The sequence below is a fragment of the Rattus norvegicus genome, chromosome 20 (assembly GCF_021556685.1).
Source record: "Rattus norvegicus strain SHRSP/BbbUtx chromosome 20, alternate assembly SHRSP_T2T, whole genome shotgun sequence".
NCBI lineage: Eukaryota > Metazoa > Chordata > Mammalia > Rodentia > Muridae > Rattus > Rattus norvegicus.
This window is the reverse complement of record NC_141553.1, coordinates 10,502,889-10,525,751: the sequence shown is the minus strand read 5'-3', so window position 1 is coordinate 10,525,751 and position 22,863 is coordinate 10,502,889. Positions and strand designations below refer to the sequence as shown.

At 48.2% G+C, this 22,863-nt stretch overlaps 1 protein-coding gene across 3 annotated transcripts; it reads left to right on the top strand.

Annotated features, from left to right (window-relative positions):
* The first annotated feature begins 2,368 nt into the window (after positions 1 to 2,368).
* U2af1 (U2 small nuclear RNA auxiliary factor 1) lies at positions 2,369 to 13,255 on the top strand. Of its 3 annotated transcripts, XM_087598322.1 has the most exons (9): positions 2,402 to 2,463; positions 5,333 to 5,420; positions 7,862 to 7,928; positions 8,713 to 8,779; positions 11,471 to 11,520; positions 11,601 to 11,699; positions 12,056 to 12,189; positions 12,275 to 12,367; positions 12,976 to 13,255. In XM_087598322.1, the coding sequence occupies exons 5-9, from the start codon at positions 11,491 to 11,493 to the stop codon at positions 13,118 to 13,120; spliced, it is 501 nt and encodes a 166-aa protein (XP_087454448.1). In that variant the 5' UTR covers positions 2,402 to 2,463; positions 5,333 to 5,420; positions 7,862 to 7,928; positions 8,713 to 8,779; positions 11,471 to 11,490; the 3' UTR covers positions 13,121 to 13,255.
* Positions 13,256 to 22,863: the final 9,608 nt, after the last annotated feature.

Here is a 22,863-nt window from a genome sequence, read left to right as displayed (position 1 = left end):
AGCACGCTGTCTCCTCAGCCCCTGGTGCTTGTTCAAACTCTAGTTTTCATGTAGCAGATTCACAGAAAACCTGTCAGTGTGGTTTTCAGCTGCTTCTGGATCAGAAGTTTCCCTTCTAAGCAGGTTGCTTTACCCCTGGGCACTTTTGCATATTTTTGCATATTCATGCTCACCTTTAAAGATCAACTGCTCCTGCTACTTTGCAGCTTGTCACGGGCCAGACTACTGCTCTCCCTGGCATATGGTAGCATCCTCATGCCAGCTCCATTGCTGGCAAAGATATTCTTACATATGCACTTATAAATTCCATTTATCTGCAGCTTTCCCCCCTCCAGACAGGGCTTCTCTGTGTAGCCCTGGCTGTCCCAGACTCATTCTATAGACTAGGCTGGCCTTGAACTCACAGAGATCTGCTTGTCTCTGCTTCTTTTTTTTCTTTTTTTTTTTTTTTTCTTTTTTTTCGGAGCTGGGGACTGAACCCAGGGCCTTGCGCTTGCTAGGCAAGCGCTCTACCGCTGAGCTAAATCCCCAACCCCTTGTCTCTGCTTCAAGTGTTGAGATTAAAGGCTTGTACCATCACTGAGTCACTCCTTTATCTGTATCCTTAAAAACAAAGCTGCTAGGGACTGAGCCTAGAGCCTTATGAATGCTAAACAAGCATTCGTTCCACTGAGTAACTCCACCAGCCCTCTTCCTTCCTTTATGGAGGAGTTCACTGTGTAGATCTCTCTGGTCTGTAATTCTCTATGTACACCAGGCTGGCCCTTAAACTCATATATATTCACTAGTCTCTGTCTCCCAAACATGGGATTAAAGGTGTGCATCAGCATGCCTTGCTCCCCAACCCACCCCCCCTTTAAACTTTTTGCATTTGAAGCCAGGTGGTGGTGGCACACACCTTTAAAACTCAGCACTCAGGAGCCAGAGGCAGGTGAATCTCTGTGAGTTTCAAGTCAGCCTGATCTACAAAGTGAGTTCCAGGATAGCCAGGACTACACAGAAAAAACAAAAAAACAAAACAAACAAACAAACAAACAAACAAAAAAAACCCCCAAAAAACCCTGTCTTGAAAACCAAAACCAGCCAGACAAACAAACAAGAAGTGACAAGATGCTGTATACTTAGGGCCTTGGGAGCCGTGGAGGACCACCAGCAGGAATTGATGTCTGTATTCTTTTAAACTCTGTCAGCTGGACCAGTTACTGAACTTCCTATGTGGGCATCTGTCTTCCCAGCTGTATTAGTTCCTTTCAGTTGAGGGATAGAGCCCAATGATACGACACACGAAGGAGTAAGGAGTGGCTGCACTTGCCTTCACGGACCTACCCAGAAGCCTCTTCTCCATAACTTAGAGAAGTCCACTTAAAGATTAAGCACCACACCAGCCAAGGCTGGGGATGTAATTCAGTTGCTTTTGTAATGGAGTGCTTGCTTAACACACAGCATCATATAAACCTGTCTGGTAGCGCACACCGGTAACCCTAGCACTCAGGAGGTAGAGGTTCAGAAGGATCGGAAGTTCAAGGTCATAGTAGCCATATAGCCTGATGCTTACATATGACCATCTCATGGAGAAATAAAACAAAACACGCACAATAAAGGAAGTACCACAGGAGCCTGTGATATATATGTGAGCTATATTCGTGTCACAGGGCTTGCTCTTCTGTCTCCAAATAAAAGATAAAAAGATGCGACATGAGTAGATGAATGAGACATGGATAGTTGGGTGGATTAATTAGTAAGGGGTGAATGGGCGTATAGGACGACAGAACGATGAACAAACTAATGGTCTGGTCATCGGTCCTGGTTCCAGTAACCAGGTTAATTCGTAAGAGCCTGTGTGGAGACCCCCAACTTCTTCAACCCTCTCCCACGGTTCGTCCTCGGGTGGAACTGGCTCTATAGCCAGAGAGAGCAAACAAAGTCATCAAACCAAGATGACCCAACAGCCTGGGATAACAAGATCAGGCTCTGCCTGGAAATTTAGTGACTTGAAGGTGAGCTGGTGACTGTGAGGATGCTGTGGGCTTAAACCCCTCCAGGAGGCCTAACAAGGCCCCTATGGACAGCCGCACCAGTGGGAGGCCTGGGACAGGAGGGCCAGCAAGGGGAGAGGGCGCGGTTCCAGCGGCAGGAGCGGGAAACAGCGGTGCTGAGCACGCGCGGAGCGGCTGCCCACAGCCTAAGCAGCGAGCAATGCGCGGGACCCGCCCGGGCAGCAGGGAGTACGCAGGCGCCGGGGAAGGAGGGCGGAGCCTCCGCGCGCTCTTCGTCCCGCCCCCGCGCTGACAGCGCCTTTCTCAATTGGACAGAACTTCTACGACGGGCGGGGAGAGCGTCGTCGCGTCCGGTGACGTCACGGGGGAACGTCGGCACAGTCGGCAGCGTCGGCTGCCGTGCCGGAGTCGTCCGCTGGAAAATGGCGGAATACTTGGCCTCCATCTTCGGCACCGAGAAAGACAAGTGAGTAGGGGCGACCTGCCGGGACTTGAGCTAGGAGGGCGACGGGCAGCGGGTGCCGGCTGAGGCAAGCGGCGCGGGCGTACAGGCGTAGCCGGTGGCTCGGGCCTGGCGGCCTCGCGCGGCAAGGCGCCCCCGCCTCGTGGGCCGGGCGGCGGGACCTGGCGGGCGGCTCGAGCTGGGCCTCAGCGCCTAGAGCTCCACGGCGGGCGCTCCACGGTTCCCGGGTTCTACACGGGACCCTGCTCCACGCCGCGCTCCCACCGCTGCCCTGGGCTTCTGTGGCGAGATAACACGTTTCTTGCAACTTTAGGCTTTGAGTGGTCGTGTCGGAAGTGCTATGGCACCATCCTCGCTAGCATTCAGTCGCTGGGGCCGACCTTTGGGAGCGGTTTCGACCGAATAAACCTCGGGCCTGCCTAAGCGTTGGCGGACCCGCTTTTCATTTTAAATTAATGTTTGCATATCCGTAGCCAACTGTTAGGGTAAGAGGAAAAGAAATAACAATATTCCCGCCTGTATTCGTATGCCGCCGTGGCACATACTCATTTCCAGCGTGTTGGCTGAAGTTTAGGTTATGAGGAATGCCTTCAGACGCTTTGAAGGATAATTCCTACTTTGGAAACCTAAAGATTTAAGTGTCTGGCTTAATCTGCCTGCTCCCAGTAAGTAGTCACCATCTTTATGTTTCCGAGTCTTGTACAAGGTTCATGCAGATGTCAGTCATGGTGGTAAGCCTTTGCGATAGGTATCATTTTTGGTGCCACATTCTCACTGTTAAAATGTTCTGTTTTCCAGGATGGAGGCTGTCCGATCAGGCACCTTTATACAGTCTACAGTGTTTGAAAAGAGGGGATGTTTCTAAAAGCCTAATGCCCGAATCGGCAGTCACTCGGGAGACATTTTATTGGATGTCAGGTCTAGGCCAGTCTTGGAGAATCAGATGGGTTGAAGTCTGGGTTCTCAGGAAGTCATGGAGGAAGGCTGTGCCTTGTGTTAAGGGTGACTGAACTACATTGAAGGGCCTGGGGGGATGACTCAGTCGTTCAGAGTGTGAACTGCACTTCAAGAGACCAGTAGTTTGGCTCCCTGAATCCCCTTCATTGCAATCTGATGTCTCACAGCCACCTGTAATGCCAGCTCCCCCAGGCACCTGCACTTGGGTATACACCCATACCCCCCCCCATATATGTAATATAAAATAAGACCTTTAAAGTACTTTAAATCAACACTCAAAGTCAGGTGTGATGGGTTATATTTAGTGTCAGCACTCCAGAAAGCAGAGGTAGGTAGGTAGAGCTCTTGAGTTCCAGCCTGGTCTACATAACAAGTTCCAGGACAAAGCAACTATCTCAGAAATACCTGTAAATGTGTTTGGTTCCATGGAATAGTGTCTTCTCCAAGTTCTGACATTACAGAGAAGATGGGCCTGGAACGTGGTGAAATGTGTGTGCCAGCTCTGACACAAGAGGTTTTCCCTGCATTGGTGCCCGAAGGCTGGGGCTTCAAAACCAGAGGCATAGCAGTTCTGGCCCTGTGTTGATATCTGTGTAGTGAAGGGCCTTCTCAGCAAAGTATTCAGAATTTTTCTTTTTAAATCTAGATTACTTATTTTAGCTGAAACAGGAATGTTGGGGTGCCTATTTGGGGCTTTTTATGTGGTGAGTCTTTACCAACGGAAAATGTAGCTGTGACTTTGTTGCTAGACTCAGCTTTTCTGGCAGAAATCACCCTTTTCCTTGTACTTCTCCTGGCTGCCCCAAATCAGGGTTTCTCTGCATAGCCCTGGCTGTCCTGCAATTCTTTGTAGACCAGGCTGGTGTCAAACTCAGATTTCCCTGCTTCTGCCTCCCGAGTGCTAGGATTAAAGGTGTGTGCCACCACTGTGCCAAAGCAGAGTGTCTGCTGGGGGAGCAGGTTTGAGAGCTATTTCATGTGGAACACTCCGGTATTTTCAGAGAGAAGTTTGTCCGTTCCGAGGTTTTTTTTTAAACAGGTTTTTTGGTTTCTGTTGATCTTCCTAGAGAGAGATCACCTAGTGGAGTTAGGTTGTGTAAAGTAAGGAGATTATTAGCAAACATTCTCCTTTCCAGATAAACTCAGACTTAGTGTCTGATATCAACAGAGGATAGATAACTGGTCTTCATGGTCTACTATGAGACCAACCTTCAGTCTTTACTCCAGGGCAAGGACTTAAGCATGCGGCTCTTGCTAAAAGTATCTATGGGGCAGCATTCCTGCCTCTGCATAGGGAAGCTGCAGCAGTTCAAGCCACAGATCTTGTAGACCAGCCAGCACCTGATGAGTCTGGTTGCTTGTGGCTCTGCAGAGCAAGACTTTTTGGCAGGTGAAATGATCATGTGTGGTTTGTCAGGTAGGCTAGCTCTCCACATAGCACATTTGCACTGAGGTGAAGCCAAGAGACCTGCTTGCTTCAGACCAATTTGGAAATTTCCTCTTGGTTTGGTACATGAGTTAGAGAGAGCCTGGACTTTGTTTTCTGTTTTCCTTACATGATGATGGCACTCAGGCCTGTGAGCAAGCACACATCCTCGTCTTAGGAACAGAGCCTCCATGGCACTGTCCTCATCTATAGGTGGTACCCAGGACCCACAGAATGGGCCAATCTTGAAGGGAAAGAAAATGTTCAAAGGCTAGGGGGCTTGGGTTAGAGGGAGGCAGGTTAGAATTAGAGCCCTTCTGTGGGGAGCTAGAGTAGTGATCTCTCTCATACTGGCTGCAAGGGGACACAGCCAGCAGGAGCTGCCTGACTTCTACATCGTGGAAGAGGGTAGCTGGGAAGTAGCTTCGAGTTCATGATGTGTCTGCCACATCTTCCTAGAAATAATCAGTTCTTATTTTCCCTTTACAGAGTCAACTGTTCATTTTATTTCAAAATTGGAGCGTGTCGTCATGGAGACAGATGTTCTCGGTTGCACAATAAACCGACCTTTAGCCAGGTTTGTGTGTTGTTGGGTTTTTTGTTTTTTATTTTATTTTTTTCACAAATTATCCACAGTTCTTGTGCTTTCAGGAGTGACTAATGTTCCCACAACACTCAGCAAGTCAAATCTTCCCTCTGGTTTTATTTTGCATTTGTTGCAGAGGGTGATGGACCTACCCCAATGGGATGTCTTCTTGTTCTTGACCTTAGAGGAGCTTCTTAAAATATGGTTGGGTGTTGGCTGAAGTTCTCTGCCCTTTTCTTCTCCCTTACGGAGAGACAGTGGATGCAGAGAGATCTCTGCTCACCAGTCAGTAGTGGTGCAGTCACTGGGTGAGGCAGGCTGTCATGGGTGTCTTATCAGCAGACCCAGCGTGCTCATGCCCCAGTGAGGCCCATGGTTTGACACCACAAGGCATCATGGGCATAGAAACTTAAGATGGGCATAAATTGATCCTGTCAGGGTTTTTTGGATTCACTGAGATGTGTTTGTTAGCTTAGGTTTTTAGGTCTGCCCAAGTTAAACTTAGTCCCATGTTATTTCGTTTGCTGGAGCAGTAGGGGTTGTTGGGATAAGGCATTTTGGTCCTAGCACAGACTTGCTAATAAATGAAGAGGTGGGAGATTGGAAAGTCTCACTGAGTCTGTCTAGATTGGACTGTTGAGTTCATCATTGTCCAGTCCCGGCCTCCTTACAGCAACCCTAAAGCTACAGATGCATCTTTTTAAAGGATGCATCTTTCATGTGTTTTTCCTTCTTGCGTACTATATTTTTTTCTGTAGATTGTTAAGACATTTGCCAGCTATACAAGGAGATACAAGGAATAAAGGAACCTTGTTTTAGAATGTTAAGTCCCCAGGAAACCACAACATTGATGTCTTTAGAGGGGAGAGCATGATAGGTTTTTCTTCCCACTCATCCTTGACTACCCCATGGTTAGTATAGGAGGTATCAGTCCTCTAATGACCCTAAAGGGCCCTTTTCTTTGTGATTTGTAAGGTTTATCAAAGCATCTGCTTTAAACTGTTATGAGTGTATTGTTTTTCTGACTATTTACAAAATCTCCCAGCTGACCCAGTGGTCTTAGGCTGCTGACTCTGCATGCCTTCGGTGTCTTTGTGCTTGGTCAACAGGCATGTGAGGTGGCGGGTAGACAGGCTGCTCTCCGTGCTCTCTGAGCCAGAGCTGCATAGTTACCTCAAGAGCACTAAGCACTGTGGCCTAGAACAAAGCAGGGAGGTGGGCCCCATATACTGTGCTGAGCTCAACACTACAGCAGTTACCTCAGTTGGATTTGGTTGACTAGTCAGAGAACTACAGCTTCCCCTTTCTACATTGCTTTCCCTATATCGAGTAGCCTTTGTCTGCCCCAGTTTTGGGGAGACCTGCAGGGGACCAGCCATCTGCTTGCTACTATGCTCCCAGTAGGAAGCTGGGTAAACTCAGCTCTGGGAAAGCCCTGAAGGTGCAGACCCACCCCAGGGTGCTTGAGGGCTGGCTACTTTAACTCAGTGGTCCGGTGTAAGTGGTCTGATGTTCAGCCTTCCTCCCAAGTGGGTTCCAGCAGCAGACCTGCCTCCCAAACACTGTTACACACCCTACGCCCTTTGAGCACAGCTAGAAGCTGAGCTCTGGGCTGCAGAGCACTTAGAACTGCTTGCTTTCCTGCAGGTTGTTGAGAGGCAGTCTGCTGTAGGTCATGCAGTCTGTTGGCTAGCATAATCGTAGTGAATTCAGGGTGGGTTTCTTTGTAAGCTCTAGTGATGTGGACGTGAGATTGATGTACCATATTAGCTTACTAACTTAAACATGGTTTGTTTTTTCAGACAACTTGATTTTAAGAAGAACGGTACAGTGTAAGGTTTCAAGTCTGCCTGATCCAGTTAAAAGCACAAGGGTTAAAAGGATTTTTTTCCTTAAAAAGAAGGATCGCAAAAGAGCAAATGTTTTAACTATTGTATTATGTAAACAGAGACCCACCAAGAAAGTGTAAATAAGACTCAGGTATCCAAGACAACTGGCGTGGCTGCTTTGCTAAGAGACCAGAGACCTTTGGTACTGCATACAGTTGAAGTATGCATTTGGTTAAGACCGATAACTTTGTGTGGGGAATACGATTATGTGACTTTTTTAATATGTGTGCTGGCTTGAAGTACAAGAAAGTGTTAGTGTTTTCTTATCTTGTATTGAAGCACTTTATTATTGGTAACGGGGACCACTCAAAACAACAGATACAATTCCTTCTTGGTTGCTGGCTGACTTGACCCAAGTCACTGCTCAAACTCTGTTTTCATAATATGATGGTTTTGGTATACTCTGCACAAGACACAAGTGTCTGACTTGTGAGAAAAACAACAAACAAACGTTAACCGTTTGCAAACAAACTGTCTCTTTGCAATTGTCAATATATGCACAGCAGCCAGTAGAATTCCCCTTTTTATTTTTTTTCCCCGCAGACCATCTTGATTCAAAACATCTATCGTAATCCCCAAAACAGTGCACAGACGGCTGACGGCTCACACTGTAAGTCCCACAGTTGGAGAAATTTTTTTAAACGATGGTGTTCAAGAGCCCACTCTTAATTGAGACATAACGCTGGCTCTGAGCTGCTGACATAGAGCTGTTGCAAACAGGACACGGTGCTGGAACCTCGTGGCGCACAGCCAGAACTTGACAGGGGCCACAGCGCTCAGGAGGCTCTCTCCTAGGGAAAGTCACTGGCCGGCCTCTCCTGTTGACTTACGTTTGTCACGAGAGTGTCCGCCTACACGAAGCGGGTCCTAACCCGGGTAGCCAATTGTTGGCCTTTACTGTGACTTGAACCCTGGCCTTTCTTAAGTTCTTTCTGTAAAGTTAAAATGGTAGGAATTTTAAGGAGTCAACAAGGTAAGTTGCCCAGTACGTGTGGGTTTTATTTCACCATTATAATTTTTCCTCTAGGAAGTGGAGATTTCATGACATGAGATATTGTATTTCTCTGGTACAGCGCTTGGTTCGTCGCAGGTGCGAGCACTTTTCCTCTCAGTCTCGGTCAGCTAAGAGCCAGTGCCGTCCTTGCTCGGCTGGCACTTGGCAGTGGAGAGTCCGCTGTGGGCAGAAGTGCGATATTGACATCTCATGAGATCTCCCAGCACTGCAGTGTTAGCGTAGTTCAAGACAGCCACCAACTAAGGGGACACCTGCTCGAGGGAAATAACCTGCTCTCTTTCAGCACTGACTCAACTGAAGTGATCGATCGTCACAGGCAGCCGGTTAAGTGTGTACATTTAATTTCCATAATATAAAGTTGTTGCGTTTTGTATTTCAGACCATTGCCCTCTTGAACATTTACCGTAACCCTCAAAACTCTTCCCAGTCTGCTGACGGTTTGCGCTGTAAGTTCATACAAGTTCCTTCCCTGGTTCCCTGGGCTTGCGTGTCAGAGCTCAGTGTCCATCCACCCGGTCTGCTGTGCTAGTGTCAAGAACCGCGTCCTAGACATGGCAGGAGCTGTTGTCCCCACTGACCTGCTGGAGCGCTGAACTCCTGCCCCTTAGTCAGGATGACAGTGACTGGCACGGGCACCCTTGAAGTAGTTGGGACTCACTGCTCTTGCTCCCTCCGCAAGGACCGTCACCCTGGGATGCACTGGGACTGAGTTGGAGGTCTGCTCTTCCCTCTGAAGAGCGGCGGCATCTGATGGCTCTCTCGCTTTCTGGACCTCGAGTGGAAATTGCTTAGAAATTTTAAGATGTTGTTGCTCGTTAGCCTCATTTCCATAAGCTGCATGTCAGAGGTCATGCTCTTGTGTGAGGGCCTTGTTCTGAGTGTTTCCCAGGTGAGGGTCTGCAGCCCGCACTGACCCATGCAGGTGTGCTAACCAGAGCGCACTCGGCAGGAGCCATGCTCGGTGCCTAGCCACCGCTTTCCATAGGCAGCATCTTGAGCTTCGGGAGGTAGAGCGTTGTTTGGTGATGAAGGGTGCTCCATGGGGCAACAGTAAGCTGTGCGCATCTCTCCTGTGGCTCTACAGTGGAGCACTGGGGTGCAGCTGTGTCCAAACCCAGATAGACTCCCCTTCGATGGCCACAGGCTAAGTCCACCACACCCCTCACCAAACCTTCATCTCTTGTCCTGCCCTGGGTAAATAAATGGTCCCAGGACCACCGCCTGCTGGCACTGCCCAGGCTGGGAACCTCTGGTGCACGTGTCTGTGTAGGTGGGGCTTTCCATGTGTTTTTCCTGCTGAGGTGCTGGGTGTTGGTGATGCTAACCCTGATGTGACGATAGAGCGCTCTAAACTGACTGGGACAGCCTTCACCTGGCAGTCAGTCCCTGGCTTAAATACTCGGTTTTGTTTTATTGTTAGAAATAAGGATTGTAGGAGGGGGGGAATGTTTATGTGTGGCTTTATTAAGTAACGTTTGTTCATGTCCCTGCCCTGGGGTACAAGCAAATGGAAAACAGGTGATTGCTAACAGTGGTTGTTCACTTGGGGACTCTGCTTTCCTGACAGGGTTGTGTTTGCTGTCTCTATTTGCAATTCACAGTATGTTTGGGGGTGTACTGTAAACTTAATTTTCAGCTCTTATTAAATCTTCCAGTCCTGGGGTCCCTCCTGGTTGTAGAAAGTAAATGAAACTAACTTTATTTTAGGGACAATTAGTTCCCAGCTTGACATGTGTAGAAAAATGCACTTCACATGCACAAAATAAAGTTAAATGGGAGTCTCAGTTTTAAGAATAATATTCCTGTAAGAAAAGTAGTCATTTCCTACGTTGTAGTACTTAAAATATCCTGAGCCCACTGGTGTTCTGACCAGGGTCTTGGTGTGCTGGCCTCAGCCTTTGGGTCGTTTTAACAGATGGGAACTGGAACAGAGTAGGGTCAGTCATGAAACCACCAGCAAGTGTTTGTCAGCTCTGAGCATGGCAATATTTTCCCTGTTCTCCTTCGACCTGAGGGCAGAAGGCTTTGACTTTAGCTGCTACAGTCCCCTCTGGAGCAGCTTCTCTGACTTTGGCTGTTGCCTGTGACCTCTTCCTTCTCCGGTGGGGCCAGACACCCCTGAAGGTTTGGTCAGGTAGCTCCTGTCAAGAGAGGCTGGTGCATTCAATAATATTTGGATTTTCAGGCCAATTTGTTTCCTCAAAAGTCAAAATAGCTAAAACAACTCCAGATAAGTTGGAAAGGGAGCTGCAGTTACTCAAGTCAGAGCATAGGTTAGCTCTCACTTTCAGTTACCAAATGAGTTTTGAGCGGACTTCAAGGTACTGCCCCACACCCAACCTAATGCCTATTGTGGGATGCACCAAAGAGGCCCGTGAGCTCTCTGCTCGCACAGGAATGTGCCTCATAGAAGGGTTCGATTGAATTCAGACCCAGCATGGCACCAAACCCCCCACCCCGTAAGGTCCTTGTCAGCTCCTCACCCAGCTGTTTGGAGCCTGACTATTAACACACCAGTTGTGTGGTGTCCTGGGCGGAGGTTGAGGAGTGGTCTTTGGGATAGGTTGGGCAGAAGTGCCCGCGAGCAGCGTGACTTCAGTTACTGCATGTGGCTTGTGGAGAGGAAACTTGTGCAGAGGTTGGGAACACCTTCAACAGGGTCTAACTATCTTTATAGCAAGACATCCAAACTGCTGGAGTCTGGTGGCTTTGGTTTCCATCCCATCAGGAAGAGTTGGCTAGCGTTCAGTGGCTGGCAGTGTTCAAAGGCACGCGAGCTCCTGATCACTCACCCGTGTTTCAGCTTCCATTTTGACCTAACAGAGGGGAAATCAGTGCACTTCCTGGCCTCCAGTCTTAAGGAATACATTTTTATTTTTAAAAGGTCTTAATCCAAGAGTCACCTTTTCCCGTGAACTTTGCGTGGTCCTTTTGGTACCAACTAAAGCTGGCTGTGGTTTTGATAGCCAGGACTGAGGCTGTGGGCATTTAAGATCTCAGCAACTCCAAGGCACAAGCAAGTCGGTGCTCCTGTAGCATGCAGCTCTGGCCTGGCGTCCTCTAGACAGTCACTGTAGCAGCTGAGCTTGAGAGCAGCCAGGCCACAGGGCTCACCAGCTGGGTGTCTTTGACTGCAGGTGCGGTGAGCGACGTGGAGATGCAGGAGCACTATGACGAGTTCTTTGAGGTAAGTGCCGGGTGCGAGGCAGGGGTGGTCCTGAGAGATGGGGCTCTGTGCAGTGTGCTTCAACTCGTGTTCTCCTTCAGGAAGTCTTCACTGAGATGGAAGAGAAGTATGGGGAGGTCGAGGAGATGAACGTCTGTGACAACCTAGGAGACCACCTGGTGGGGAATGTGTATGTCAAGGTACAGACTGGTGGGGGCTGGGGGCTGCCATCCTGGTGGCTGTGGCTTTAGTGAGGAGTAAGAGCTCTAGGGTTGAAGCTGCTCAGATTGGCATGGCTTAGCCTGATTACTTTGTTTCCTTTTCTTAAGTAACTGTGGGCACAGTCTCACATCTGCTCATAGTGGGTTAGACTTGAAAAGGAAGGTAATACTGGGCTGTCCTGGATGCCATTGGGCAGAGCGGGAAGCGTTGGCTAGTTTAGTTTGCCTGCAGCATCCATAAGTGTCTGCTCAGTGAGTGTGGCAGGCGTGGGGTGGAGAATCAACCCTTAGAAACAAAGCAGTGGAGTGTCAAACACTCTGTTTTGCCTTCTCAGTTCCGACGTGAGGAGGATGCGGAGAAAGCAGTGATCGACTTGAACAACCGCTGGTTTAATGGGCAGCCAATCCACGCAGAGCTGTCCCCAGTAACTGACTTCAGGGAAGCTTGCTGCCGCCAGTATGAAATGGGGTAAGGACGAGCCTATGTGACTGGTGTGGTGGGCAGAGCTCAGTCAGCGGGGGCATGGTGTAACATGTCTGGATCTGACCCACAGGGAGTGCACAAGAGGGGGCTTCTGCAACTTCATGCATCTGAAGCCGATCTCAAGAGAGCTGCGACGGGAGCTGTATGGGCGCCGGCGCAAGAAGTGAGTCCTCCTGGGTGCAGGATGAAGTGGGGGTCGGGGTGGAGGTGTGAACTGGGAAGCTTCCCCAGGGCTGAAGGAAAGCCAGGCCTGAGACTGCCTCGTTCCTAGTATGTTTGCTCAGACCCTGGTGCATTGTCTCAAATATAAAATGCCTGGAAGACTCCTGCCCCTGCTGTACAGAGGGGCATTCTGATCTGGTTTTGCCTGCTGTAGGCAGTGGCACTAGGGCCATCTTGGCTATACTGCTAACAGATGGGCACTGTGCTTCTGTTTTCCTGGCCCTGTGTCACAGCGAGAGTCAGGGTGAATCAAGTGACTACTCATTCTAGATGGTTCTCTCCTACCCTAAAAAAAAAAATGGCCTGATAGGCTCTACCTAGCAAGTGATGAGGTGGGCCAGGTTGGAGAAGGGCTAAGCTTAGCAAGCCAGTGGGTGTTTTCTGGGTGTGCGTCCAGAATTCATTGCTGCCAGCCTGCATTTGCGATGTGGCTGCCCACAACATTTGGGGTTCTGAAAGCTATATCATATTCAGCATCCACTGACCTCTTGTCATCTCTGCAGTCAGGGCTGTCACTCTGTTTCTGATGCCATTTTCTTCTCGGTCCAGGCATAGATCCAGGTCCCGATCCAGGGAGCGGCGTTCCCGATCGAGAGACCGTGGACGCGGTGGTGGAGGTGGAGGTGGAGGCGGTGGAGGACGTGAGCGTGACAGGAGGCGGTCAAGAGACCGGGAGAGATCTGGGCGATTCTGAGCCGAGCCGTTTTTACCATGTGCTAGACAGTGTTGTAGTTGGTTGGCAAGCCAGTTCATAGTGGGATTTTTTTTTTAAAAAACAACAAAAAAAAACAAAGATGGGTTTCTGAATAAAATTTGTAGTGATACAGTATTGGTGTGTCTTGTAAAGTCTTTGTCTACAACTTTTAGAAAAAGCGCTAGCCCTGTGTCCTTGAAGTAGGTTTATATCACTTGGTATAAACAAAAATTTAAATCTGGGGCATAAAATCCCAGCAGGTGAGGGGTGAGGGAGGGTAAGGAGCTTCTCTAGTACCCTTAGTGACCAGGAGTTTCTCCTCGAGGCTTGTGGGGTCTCTGCCTTTCTCTGCTGGTCAACAGCCAATGAACCATTGTCCTGCTATACAACCCTTTGAACACCCAGCCTCAGGCCAGGGACTGAGGGACAGGATGACTGGCGTGTGTTTACATGCCCAGGATATGATCCGAGTGAAAATGTCCCATCACTCACCATTGTCTGAGGTCTTTCTGTGTGGTGTCTCTTGCCCTAAACCACCAGTGCTGGGAGCTAGGGTGTTGCTGCCTAGGTTCTGAGAGGGGTTGACATACCTCGGCCACACCACACCTCAATGCCAGGCCTGAGTGACACTTAGCTACCTCTGAGAGTTCACATGTGGCATCTGGACAACTTCACCCTGGACTGGAACCCACTCTGGGTGTCCCATGGATAACTCTGGTAAGTATCTGGTCACTGGATATGTTCAGAGCATTGCTCTTAGGGTAAGAGGACATGGGTCTGTCCTTAGACCTCACAACACATCAGGAGTTACTACCCCGTCTGTCATGCTTTATGACAGGATCCAGAAAGGTTTAAAAACATGTACTGCTTTTTTCTTTTTAAAAAGTTTATTATATATGAGTACACTGTCGCTATCTTCAGACACACCAGAAGAGGGCATCTGATCTCATTACAGATGGTTGTGAGCCACCATGTGTTTGCTGGGATTTGAACTCGGGGCCTCTGGAAGAGCAGTCAGTGCTTTTTTTTTTTTTTTTTTTTTTTAAATTTAATCCTATTTGATTTTCTTTTGTTTTTTAAAGATTTATTTTATTTATTATATATATATATAAGTACACTGTAGCTGTCTTCAGATACACCAGAAGAGGGCATCAGATCTCCTTACAGATGGTTGTGAGCCACCATATGGTTGCTGGGAATTGAACTCATGACCTCTGGAAGAGCAGTCGGGTGCTCTTAACCACTGAGCCATCTCTCTAGCCCCTTTTTTTTTTTTTCTTCTTCTTACTTTCTTTTTTTTTTTTTCTGGAGCTGGGGACCAAACCCAGGGCCTTACGGTTGCTAGGCAAGCGCTCTACCAGAGCTAAATCCCCAACCCCAGTGCTTTTTTTTTTTTTAATTATATTTCTTACATTTCAAATGTTATTCCCTTTCCCGGTTTCCTGTCCATAAGCCCCCATCCCCTCCCTCTCCCCAGTCAGTGCTCTTAACCACTGAGCCATCTCTCCAGCACTCAGAAGTTTTTTTTTTTTTTTTTTTTTTTTTTTTGGTTCTTTTTTTCGGAGCTGGGGACCGAACCCAGGGCCTTGCGCTTCCTAGGCAAGCGCTCTACCACTGAGCTAAATCCCCAACCCCTCAGAAGTTCTTAATTTTTGGGTCACAACTCCTTTTGGGTGTCAAATGACCCTTTCACAGCATGATTCATAACAGCAAAATTTCAGTTACATGAACTAGCAACAGGGACAGTTTCACGGGTTGGGGTCACCACAAGGTGAAGAATTGTATGAAACTGTATTAAAAGATCACTGCATTAGGGAGGTTGAGAACCACTCAACCTAGACTAGACTTAGCTCTTCCTCTGAGTCTGCAGGATAAGCCAAAATGGCATCAGCAGTGTCTTCAAACCGTGTTAGGGAAGGGTTTATTTTGCCTCAGAATGTGAGGGGTACTGCCTATGGTGCTATGAGAGACATGGTGGGGCAGGAGTGTGAGGTCCAGCATGTCCACAATGAAGAGGTAGAGAGAGATGAACGCCACTGTTCAGCTCACTTCCTCATTGTCAGGGTGCAGCCCATATTTAGGGTGTTTCCCCACTGTAATTAATGTAATCTTCACGAATGTGCCCAGAGATCTGTTTCTAAATCTCATTAATGTCATTGTCACAATTCCCGATTGGGACTACTTTCCCATCAAAATGATGAGAGTAAATGTTAACAACCTATTTAGCAAAACAAGCCCTCCTGGCAGAAGAAAAGAACCGTGACTTCCCTTCCCCTGAGAAAGGGACAGTGTTCGGTCCTGAAGATGATGTAACATCAGAAGGCTGTGACACCACCTGCTGCTGTACCTTATCAAACCTTGAGCCTTCGAGTTACCTTGGTCAGAGATCAAAGTTTCAAGAAAAGCCACCAATGCAGGTAGATAGAAAAGTGTCTTCTCCAACAGGGTCTGTCCCAAGTTCACCTTGTATCCGTGGCATGAACAAAACGTCTGGTAAATGATGGGTGTTTGGTGGGGGGAGGATGGGGAGGGGAAGCCCATATAGAAGGGGAGGGGGAGGGGTTGGGGGATGTTGGCCCGGAAACCGGGAAGGGGAATAACAATCGAAATGTAAATAAGAAATACTCAAGTTGGGGCTGGAGAGATGGCTCAGTGGTTAGGAGCCCCGACTGCTCTTCCAGAGGTCCTGAGTTCGATTCCCAGCAACCACATGGTGGCTCACAACCATCTGTAAGGAGATCCAATGCCCTCTTCTGGTGTATCTGAAGACAGCTACAGTGTACTTATATATAATAAATGAATAAATCTTTTAAAAAAAAAGAAATACTCAAGTTAATAAAGATTAAAAAAAATGATGGGTGTTTGACACCTCTTCCGCCTCAACTTTGAGTCAGAATCTACCTCTGATCAAGCCGTTTGTCCCCTTCCTGTCACCTGGCAATGTCTACAGGTTCAAGTAAAAGGTTGTGGGGGTTTTTGCTTTGCATTCTTTGGTTTAGCAAAAGCGGCTCTCAAGTTTCTGCAAAGGAATGTGAACTGTCGGGGTCGTGACCTGGTGCGAGGCTCATTCACGGTCTACTGGCCGGACGACAACCTTAACAGACCAGCATTGCCCACACGCAAGAGGCCAATTAAAAATAAATAGGGAAAGGTAGAAAAGGGAAATTTATTGAACGTGGCCGGCTTGAGAAGCGAGTCAAAGCAGCTTGATGTACTGCCCCCTCCCCTAACCTCACAACCGCCCCTGCCACCGCCTCAGCTTTTTCAAGGGACTCCAGGATGGACATTTTGTTCTTTTATTACATGTGGAGGGTGCACATGTGGTGACACACATGTGGAGTTCAAGGACAACCTTCAGGATTTGGTTCTGCGTCCACCTGAGGTGTGATGGGGCGGGGTCTCATCTGGTCCCACCCTGATGGGGCGGAGTCTCCTCTAGTCCCATCCTAATGGGGGTGGGTCGGGGTCTCCTTGTTTCTGTGTACTCAGTCCACGCTAGCTGGCCCATAAGCTGTAAGCCTCTTGCTATGAGTACCAAGTCTCCATAGATCTGTACCGCACAGATACATCTGCCTTTTTTTTTTTAATTTTTTATTTATTGTATGTATGTGAGAACACTGTCGCTCTCTTCAGACACACCAGAATAGGGCACCGGATCCCATTACAGATGGTTGTGAGCCACCGTGTGGTTGCTGGGAATTGAACTCGGGACCTCTGGAAGTGCAGCCAATGCTCTTAACCGCTGAGCCATCTCTCCAGCCCCTTATCTGGCTTTTTAAAGGCTCTGGGACTTGAGTGCCTTTCCTGGGGCATCTACATCAACAGCCTGAAGTTTAGGTTTGAATGGAGGCCAGAGGTGTGAACAGCAAAGGTGTCTCGTCAAGGCATGCTCCTGCCTGTCTTTATTCTCAGCTCCAAGGTTCTCCTGCAGGGCTTTCTCACAAGTTGTCAGAACTGAGAGAAATCTCTGTGTGTGCGTGACAAGTTGCCTTCTCGTTGGCTTTGTCACAACATTGGACTCCTGAAGGAATTCCAGACCCATGGAGTCCACTGTCTCAATCTGGGGGGCTGGAGGCTAGGGAACAGGGTTTCTCTGTGTAACCCTGGCTGTCCTGGAACTCACTCTGTAGACCAGGCTGGCCTCGAACTCACAGAGATACACCTGTCTCTGCCTCTTGAGTCCTGGGATTAAAGGTGTCCATCACCGCCACCTGGCTCTTTGTCTCAGTTTTTTTTTTTTTTTGGTTAAATTCATGTTTGGTGCTTTTTTTTTTTTTTTTTTTTTTTTGGTTAAATTCATGTTTGGTGCTTTTTTTTTTTTTTTTGGTTAAATTTTGTCTCAGTTTTTGTGGCCAAATGGAGTCTCTGAAGGATTTTTTTTTTCCTGGTCTGGACCTTATACTGGTACTGCACAGCTGTGTGGTCTCCAAACTCAGTGACTTGTAAGTCAAATTGGAGAAAAGATAAGGATTCTCCTCTGACGTATTGGAGACAGCCTCACAGGGACACTGCGTGAACAAGGGTTTTCTCCACCACTCATTCCTATCCATGTGTGCCACTGTGGCTTGTGAGTGACGACGGGCTCCCCAGACAGTAAGCAGGCACACAAGTGCTTATGATGGCTGTCCAGCGAGGACAAAAATGGAAAACAGAGATGGCTCAGTGGTTAAGAGCACTGACTGCTTCCAGAGGTTCTGAGTTCAAATCCCAGCAGCGACATGGTGGCTCACAACCGTCTGTAATGGGATCCGATGCCCTCTTCTGGTGTGTCTGAAGACAGTGGCAGTGAACTCACATACATAACAAATAAATAAATCCAAAACCAAAAAAAAGGAGAGACACAAAGTATGCATTTCACGAGGGACAGGTTAAGGGCTCTCTGGCTTTGTCCCGTGATTTCTCATCCAGATCATGAACTGTCCCAAAGGGAAATGAAAATATTTGGAAGCATAAGGTCCTATTTGGTCCAGCTGAGGGCAGGGAGTGAAGGTCGGTGATGTTGGGTTTCCTTTGGAGTTGATGGAGTATAAAACTTAAATGACAATGATGTCGAGATTCTATGAACACTATTGTGTTTATTTTAAATTTCATTGAGAGCACAGGTGGGGGGGAGTGTTATAAAACTCTGAGTCTGAGGCCAGCCTCAGCTACCCAGTGATGGTCTATAAAAACAAATGATTCCACAGTGCATTTTCAATAATAAAATTCTGCTTGGTAACAAGTGATAAATCCATTTCTTCACTGGTGGAATAAGCCAATTCGGTTCCGTTTAGGTTCTATTAAATGCAGGTTTATTGGGAAGCTGCTCTCCGGTGGGTTCCCTGGCCCCAGGACTGAGACCAGGGAACTCACCGTGGGGAGTGGGAAGGGGGAAGAGAAAGACAAAAAGGGCGCCTGCACACCGAGAGGAGAGAGGAGGAGAGACCAAAATGTCTGGATTGTACAGTGAGGAGCCTCGTGGGGGAAGGGCAGCCCAGCCGGGGGGGAGGGGCGCCTGGAAAGTTCACGGTTAGGGGCTGGGTATGCCATGATTGAGGGAGGCTGGGAGAACCTGAAGGCTAGGTCCGCTTAGTTATGTAAAATATTCACTTCAGTCCTAGTCCTGAAATCGAACAACAAGCAAACAACAACAAAAATGGATTCACAGACACACGAATGAGTAAGCCACCTCAGTGGCGTATTCCTGTAATCTCAGTTCCTACCTGGTAACGTTGTGTCTAAGCTCCACCCACAGTTACCTGGCAACATCCAGGTTTGCCTGACACTATAAAAGGCGCTGCTTGCCCCCTGCTCTCTCTCTTGTTCTCTCTTGCTCCTCTCTTGCTCTTTGCCTTCCTGCCCCCACTCTCTCTCCATTTCCTTTCCCCCTCCTCACGTGCTCATGGCTGAAACCCCTCTACTTCTCTCTCTCTCTGTCTCTCTGTCTGTCTCTCTGTCTGTCTGTCTGTCTGTCTCTCTCTCTCTCTCTGCCTCTACTACCCTTTAACTCCCCTCCCCATGACCTGAATAAACTCTATTCTATATTATACCATCATGTGACTGGTCCCTCAAGGGGAAGGGATGTCTCAGCACGGGCCCACTGAGGCACCCCTTTCACCCATACCTCACCACACCTCCATAGAACATATCCCCCTTCTCTTTACCTTTTTAGAAGCACATCACTACTGAGGTAGCTAGGCTTCCGGGACAGCTAGATCCTGTCTCAAAACACGTACTAAAAGAGCCAGGCCTGGTGGCACACTCCTTTAATGGCAACACTCAGGAGACAGAGGTGGGAGGATCTCTGTGAGTTTGAAACCAGCCTGGTCTACATAGGGAGTTCCAGGACAGCCAGGGCTGTGGAGAGAGATTCTGTCTAAACCAAAAAGCCAAAATCAAAGTATACAATCAATGATCCACGAATGAGGGCAACTCTTACAGGTAAGGGCCAATGATTAATGTAGAAAATGATGTGATTAAAAAGTCAATTGTTGGGCTGGAGAGATGGCTCAGTGGTTAAGAGCACTGACTGCTCTTCCAGAGGTCCTGAGTTCAAATCCCAGCAACCACATGGTGGCTCACAACCATCTGTAATGGGATCCGAAACAGCTGAAAACAGCTACAGTGTACTCATGCAAATAAAATAAATCTTTTTTTAAAAAAAAAAGTCAATTGTTAACACTGTCAGTAAAAATGGGTTCAATGTTGATCTTAGAGTGTGAAAGACCGAAGTGTCTCCATGGTTACAAAATCTCCTCACCAGATACTTAGTACAAAGGGTGGCAGAGGGACTTCTCAAGAAGATAGAGGGCAGATCGCCTCAGCCGTACCCTTAGAGTTGGCCTCAGAATTGGAGATGGAGCCCAGTTGTCGGCATGCTGGCCAAGGGTGCATGATGTCAAGCGGTGGACAAACTCTCCTCCAGGAACTCAGGAGGCGAGACAAGATCTAAAATTCAAGGTTACTGCCGGCTATGCAGGGAGCGTAAGGCTGTTCTGGACCGCAGGAAATCTTGTCGCAAACATGAGCAAAAAGTTGGCAGCAGCAAGGAGACAAGAGAAGCCCTGATGGAAGCTGTGGGCTCAAAACTCAGCATCTCTTTCACCAGCTCCCAGAAAAGTGCGTCATCCCTGTGACTGGGCAAGAGGAAGGAAAAGCACACAAATTAAAATGAGTGGATATTCTGCAAGCTGTCCCGGGCGCTTGCAAAACGCTGCTGTTCTTCAAACACAGAGTAACCTTGGAACTGTTCCAGATTTTTAAAAAAAAGGGTGTGTGGGGCGTGGGGGGGGGGGGGGGAGGCACAAACCCAGGGACTTGGCAGAGGGTAATGTTGGGGATTCTGGCAAACTCTGAGTAGTGGCAGGCAACTGGAGCACAGTGTGTGACCCTGTCAGGGTCCTGATTTGGCAGGTGCATTGTGGGTATGGAAAGCTGTCCTGTTTTTAGGAACTACTTGAGTATAAGGGGGAACGGTGGGGGTTGGGGATTTAGCTCAGTGGTAGAGCGCTTGCCTAGGAAGCGCAAGGCCCTGGGTTCGGTCCCCAGCTCCGGAAAGAAAGAACCAAAAAAAAAAAAAAAATAGACAGACAGACAGACAGACAGACACAGACCGTGAACATTGGGTCTGGGTTGAGTTCCCAGAAGCAATACAATAAGCTCACAAAATCACCTGTAACCTTACTTCTAGGGGAATCCGAAATCATCTTTTTCTGGCTTCCAGGTAGTTCATGCACACACCACGTCGGCTATAAACTCAGAGTTACCCACGAGCACGAATGCACGAATGCTAACCCTTTAACAATAAGTCGGCACAGGGTTGGGGATTTAGCTCAGTGGTAGAGCGCTTGCCTAGGAAGCGCAAGGCCCTGGGTTCGGTCCCCAGCTCCGAAAAAAAGAACCAAAAAAAAAAAAAAAAGGGGGGGGGGAACGGTGACTGTGAGGGCTAGGTTTTGTTTGTTTTGTTTTGTTTAGTCTATTTGACACAAACTAGAGTCCTCTGAGAAGGAAAAAAGAACCTCCATCAAACTGGCCTGTAGGCAGGCCTGTGGGAAATTTTCTTTCTTTTTTTTTTTTTTGGTTCTTTTTTTTTGGAGCTGGGGACCGAACCCAGGGCCTTGCGCTTCCTAGGCAAGCGCTCTACCTCTGAGCTACATCCCCAACCCCGGGAAATTTTTTTTTTTTTTTTTTTTTTTTTTTTTGGTTCTATTTTTCGGAGCTGGGGACCGAACCCAGGGCCTTCCGCTTCCTAGTTAAGCGCTCTACCACTGAGCTAAATCCCCAACCCCGGGAAATTTTCTTAATGACAGATGTGGGAGGGTCCAGGCCACTAAGTGGTCCTGGGTGCTGTAAGGAAGCAGGCTGAGCAAGCCAGGAGTAAAGCAGTAAGCGGCACTCCTCCATGGCCTCTGCGTCCATTCCTGCATCTGGGTTTCCACCTCGACTTCTCCTGAGTTCCCCCAAAGACGAGCTATTAACCTGTAAGCCATAAAAACCTGTGCTTCTCCAAGTCACTTTGGTCATGGCATTTATCACAGCAAGGGAGAGCAAACTAGGACAGTGTCTTACCTGTATGCATGCACGCATGTGTGAGTATGTGCATGTGTATGTGTGTGCATGTGTGCGTTTGTGTGTGTGTGTGTGTGTGTGTGTATGTGTGTGTGTGTGTGTGTGAGAGAGAGAGAGAGAGAGAGAGAGAGAGAGAGAGAGAGAGAGAGAGAGAGACACCAAAATGAATGTCTGGTTTGTATACAGAAGGACGGCTGAGAAGTTCAGGGCTGGGGACAGGGTATGCCAGGTAGGGACTGAGGGATTCTGGGAGAGCCTGGAAGTCAGGTCTGCTTTGGTATGTAAAATATTCACCTCAGTCCCTTGTCCTGAGTGTGAAACCAAATACTATCCACGCCACTTTTCTGACTGTCTGAAATTAGGTCAAAATTGTCAATTTTAAACAAAACGAGACTTATCAGAAACTTGATTTAAAACTGAAATACTTGCATGGGACAGAACTGCAAACTGGGGTACGTTGAGGGGAGGCAGTATTTCAGGATGCTGGAGACTGGGGGGAAGGGCTTCCTCCGTCCTCCTCCTCCTCTTTGCTGGAGGTGGCAGTAGGCCAGGGGCAAGCAGTCCTGGCTGCTTGTGCGTCTACACTAACTCCAGTGTCTGCCTGCATCTTCACAGGGCTGTTTCTCCATTCAAACTCTCACCTTCTCTCTTTTTTTTTTTTCCTTCGGAACTGAGGACTGAACCCAGGACCTTGCACTTGCTAGGCAAGCGGTCTACCACTGAGCTAAATCCCCAACCCCTCTCACCTTCTCTTAAGGATGTCGCCCATAACCATAGGTTTAAGTTACATCCCTGAGACCTGGCCAAACCTTCAAGGGCCAAACCCTGGAGAGAAGGGTTCCTGGGAATTCCGGTTAGCGTTCTTTTTTTTTTTTTTTTAAGACTTTTATTTCATGTTGCTACACCGTAGCTGTTTTGAGACACGCCAGAAGAGAACATCAGATCCCATTACAGATGATTGTGAGCCACCATGTGGTTGCTGGGATTTGAACTCAGGACCTCTGGAAGAGCAGTCAGTGCTCTTAACCACTGAGCCATCTCTCCAGCCCGCGTTCTTTTTTTTTTAAAAATTTTTTTTCGGAGCTGGGGACCGAACCCACCGGTTAGCGTTCTTGCACTGACAAAATAAGATACACTGGAAGGCAAAACAGCTCTGCATAGTAACCGGCTCCCTAACAAGCAACCTCCCTCTCAAG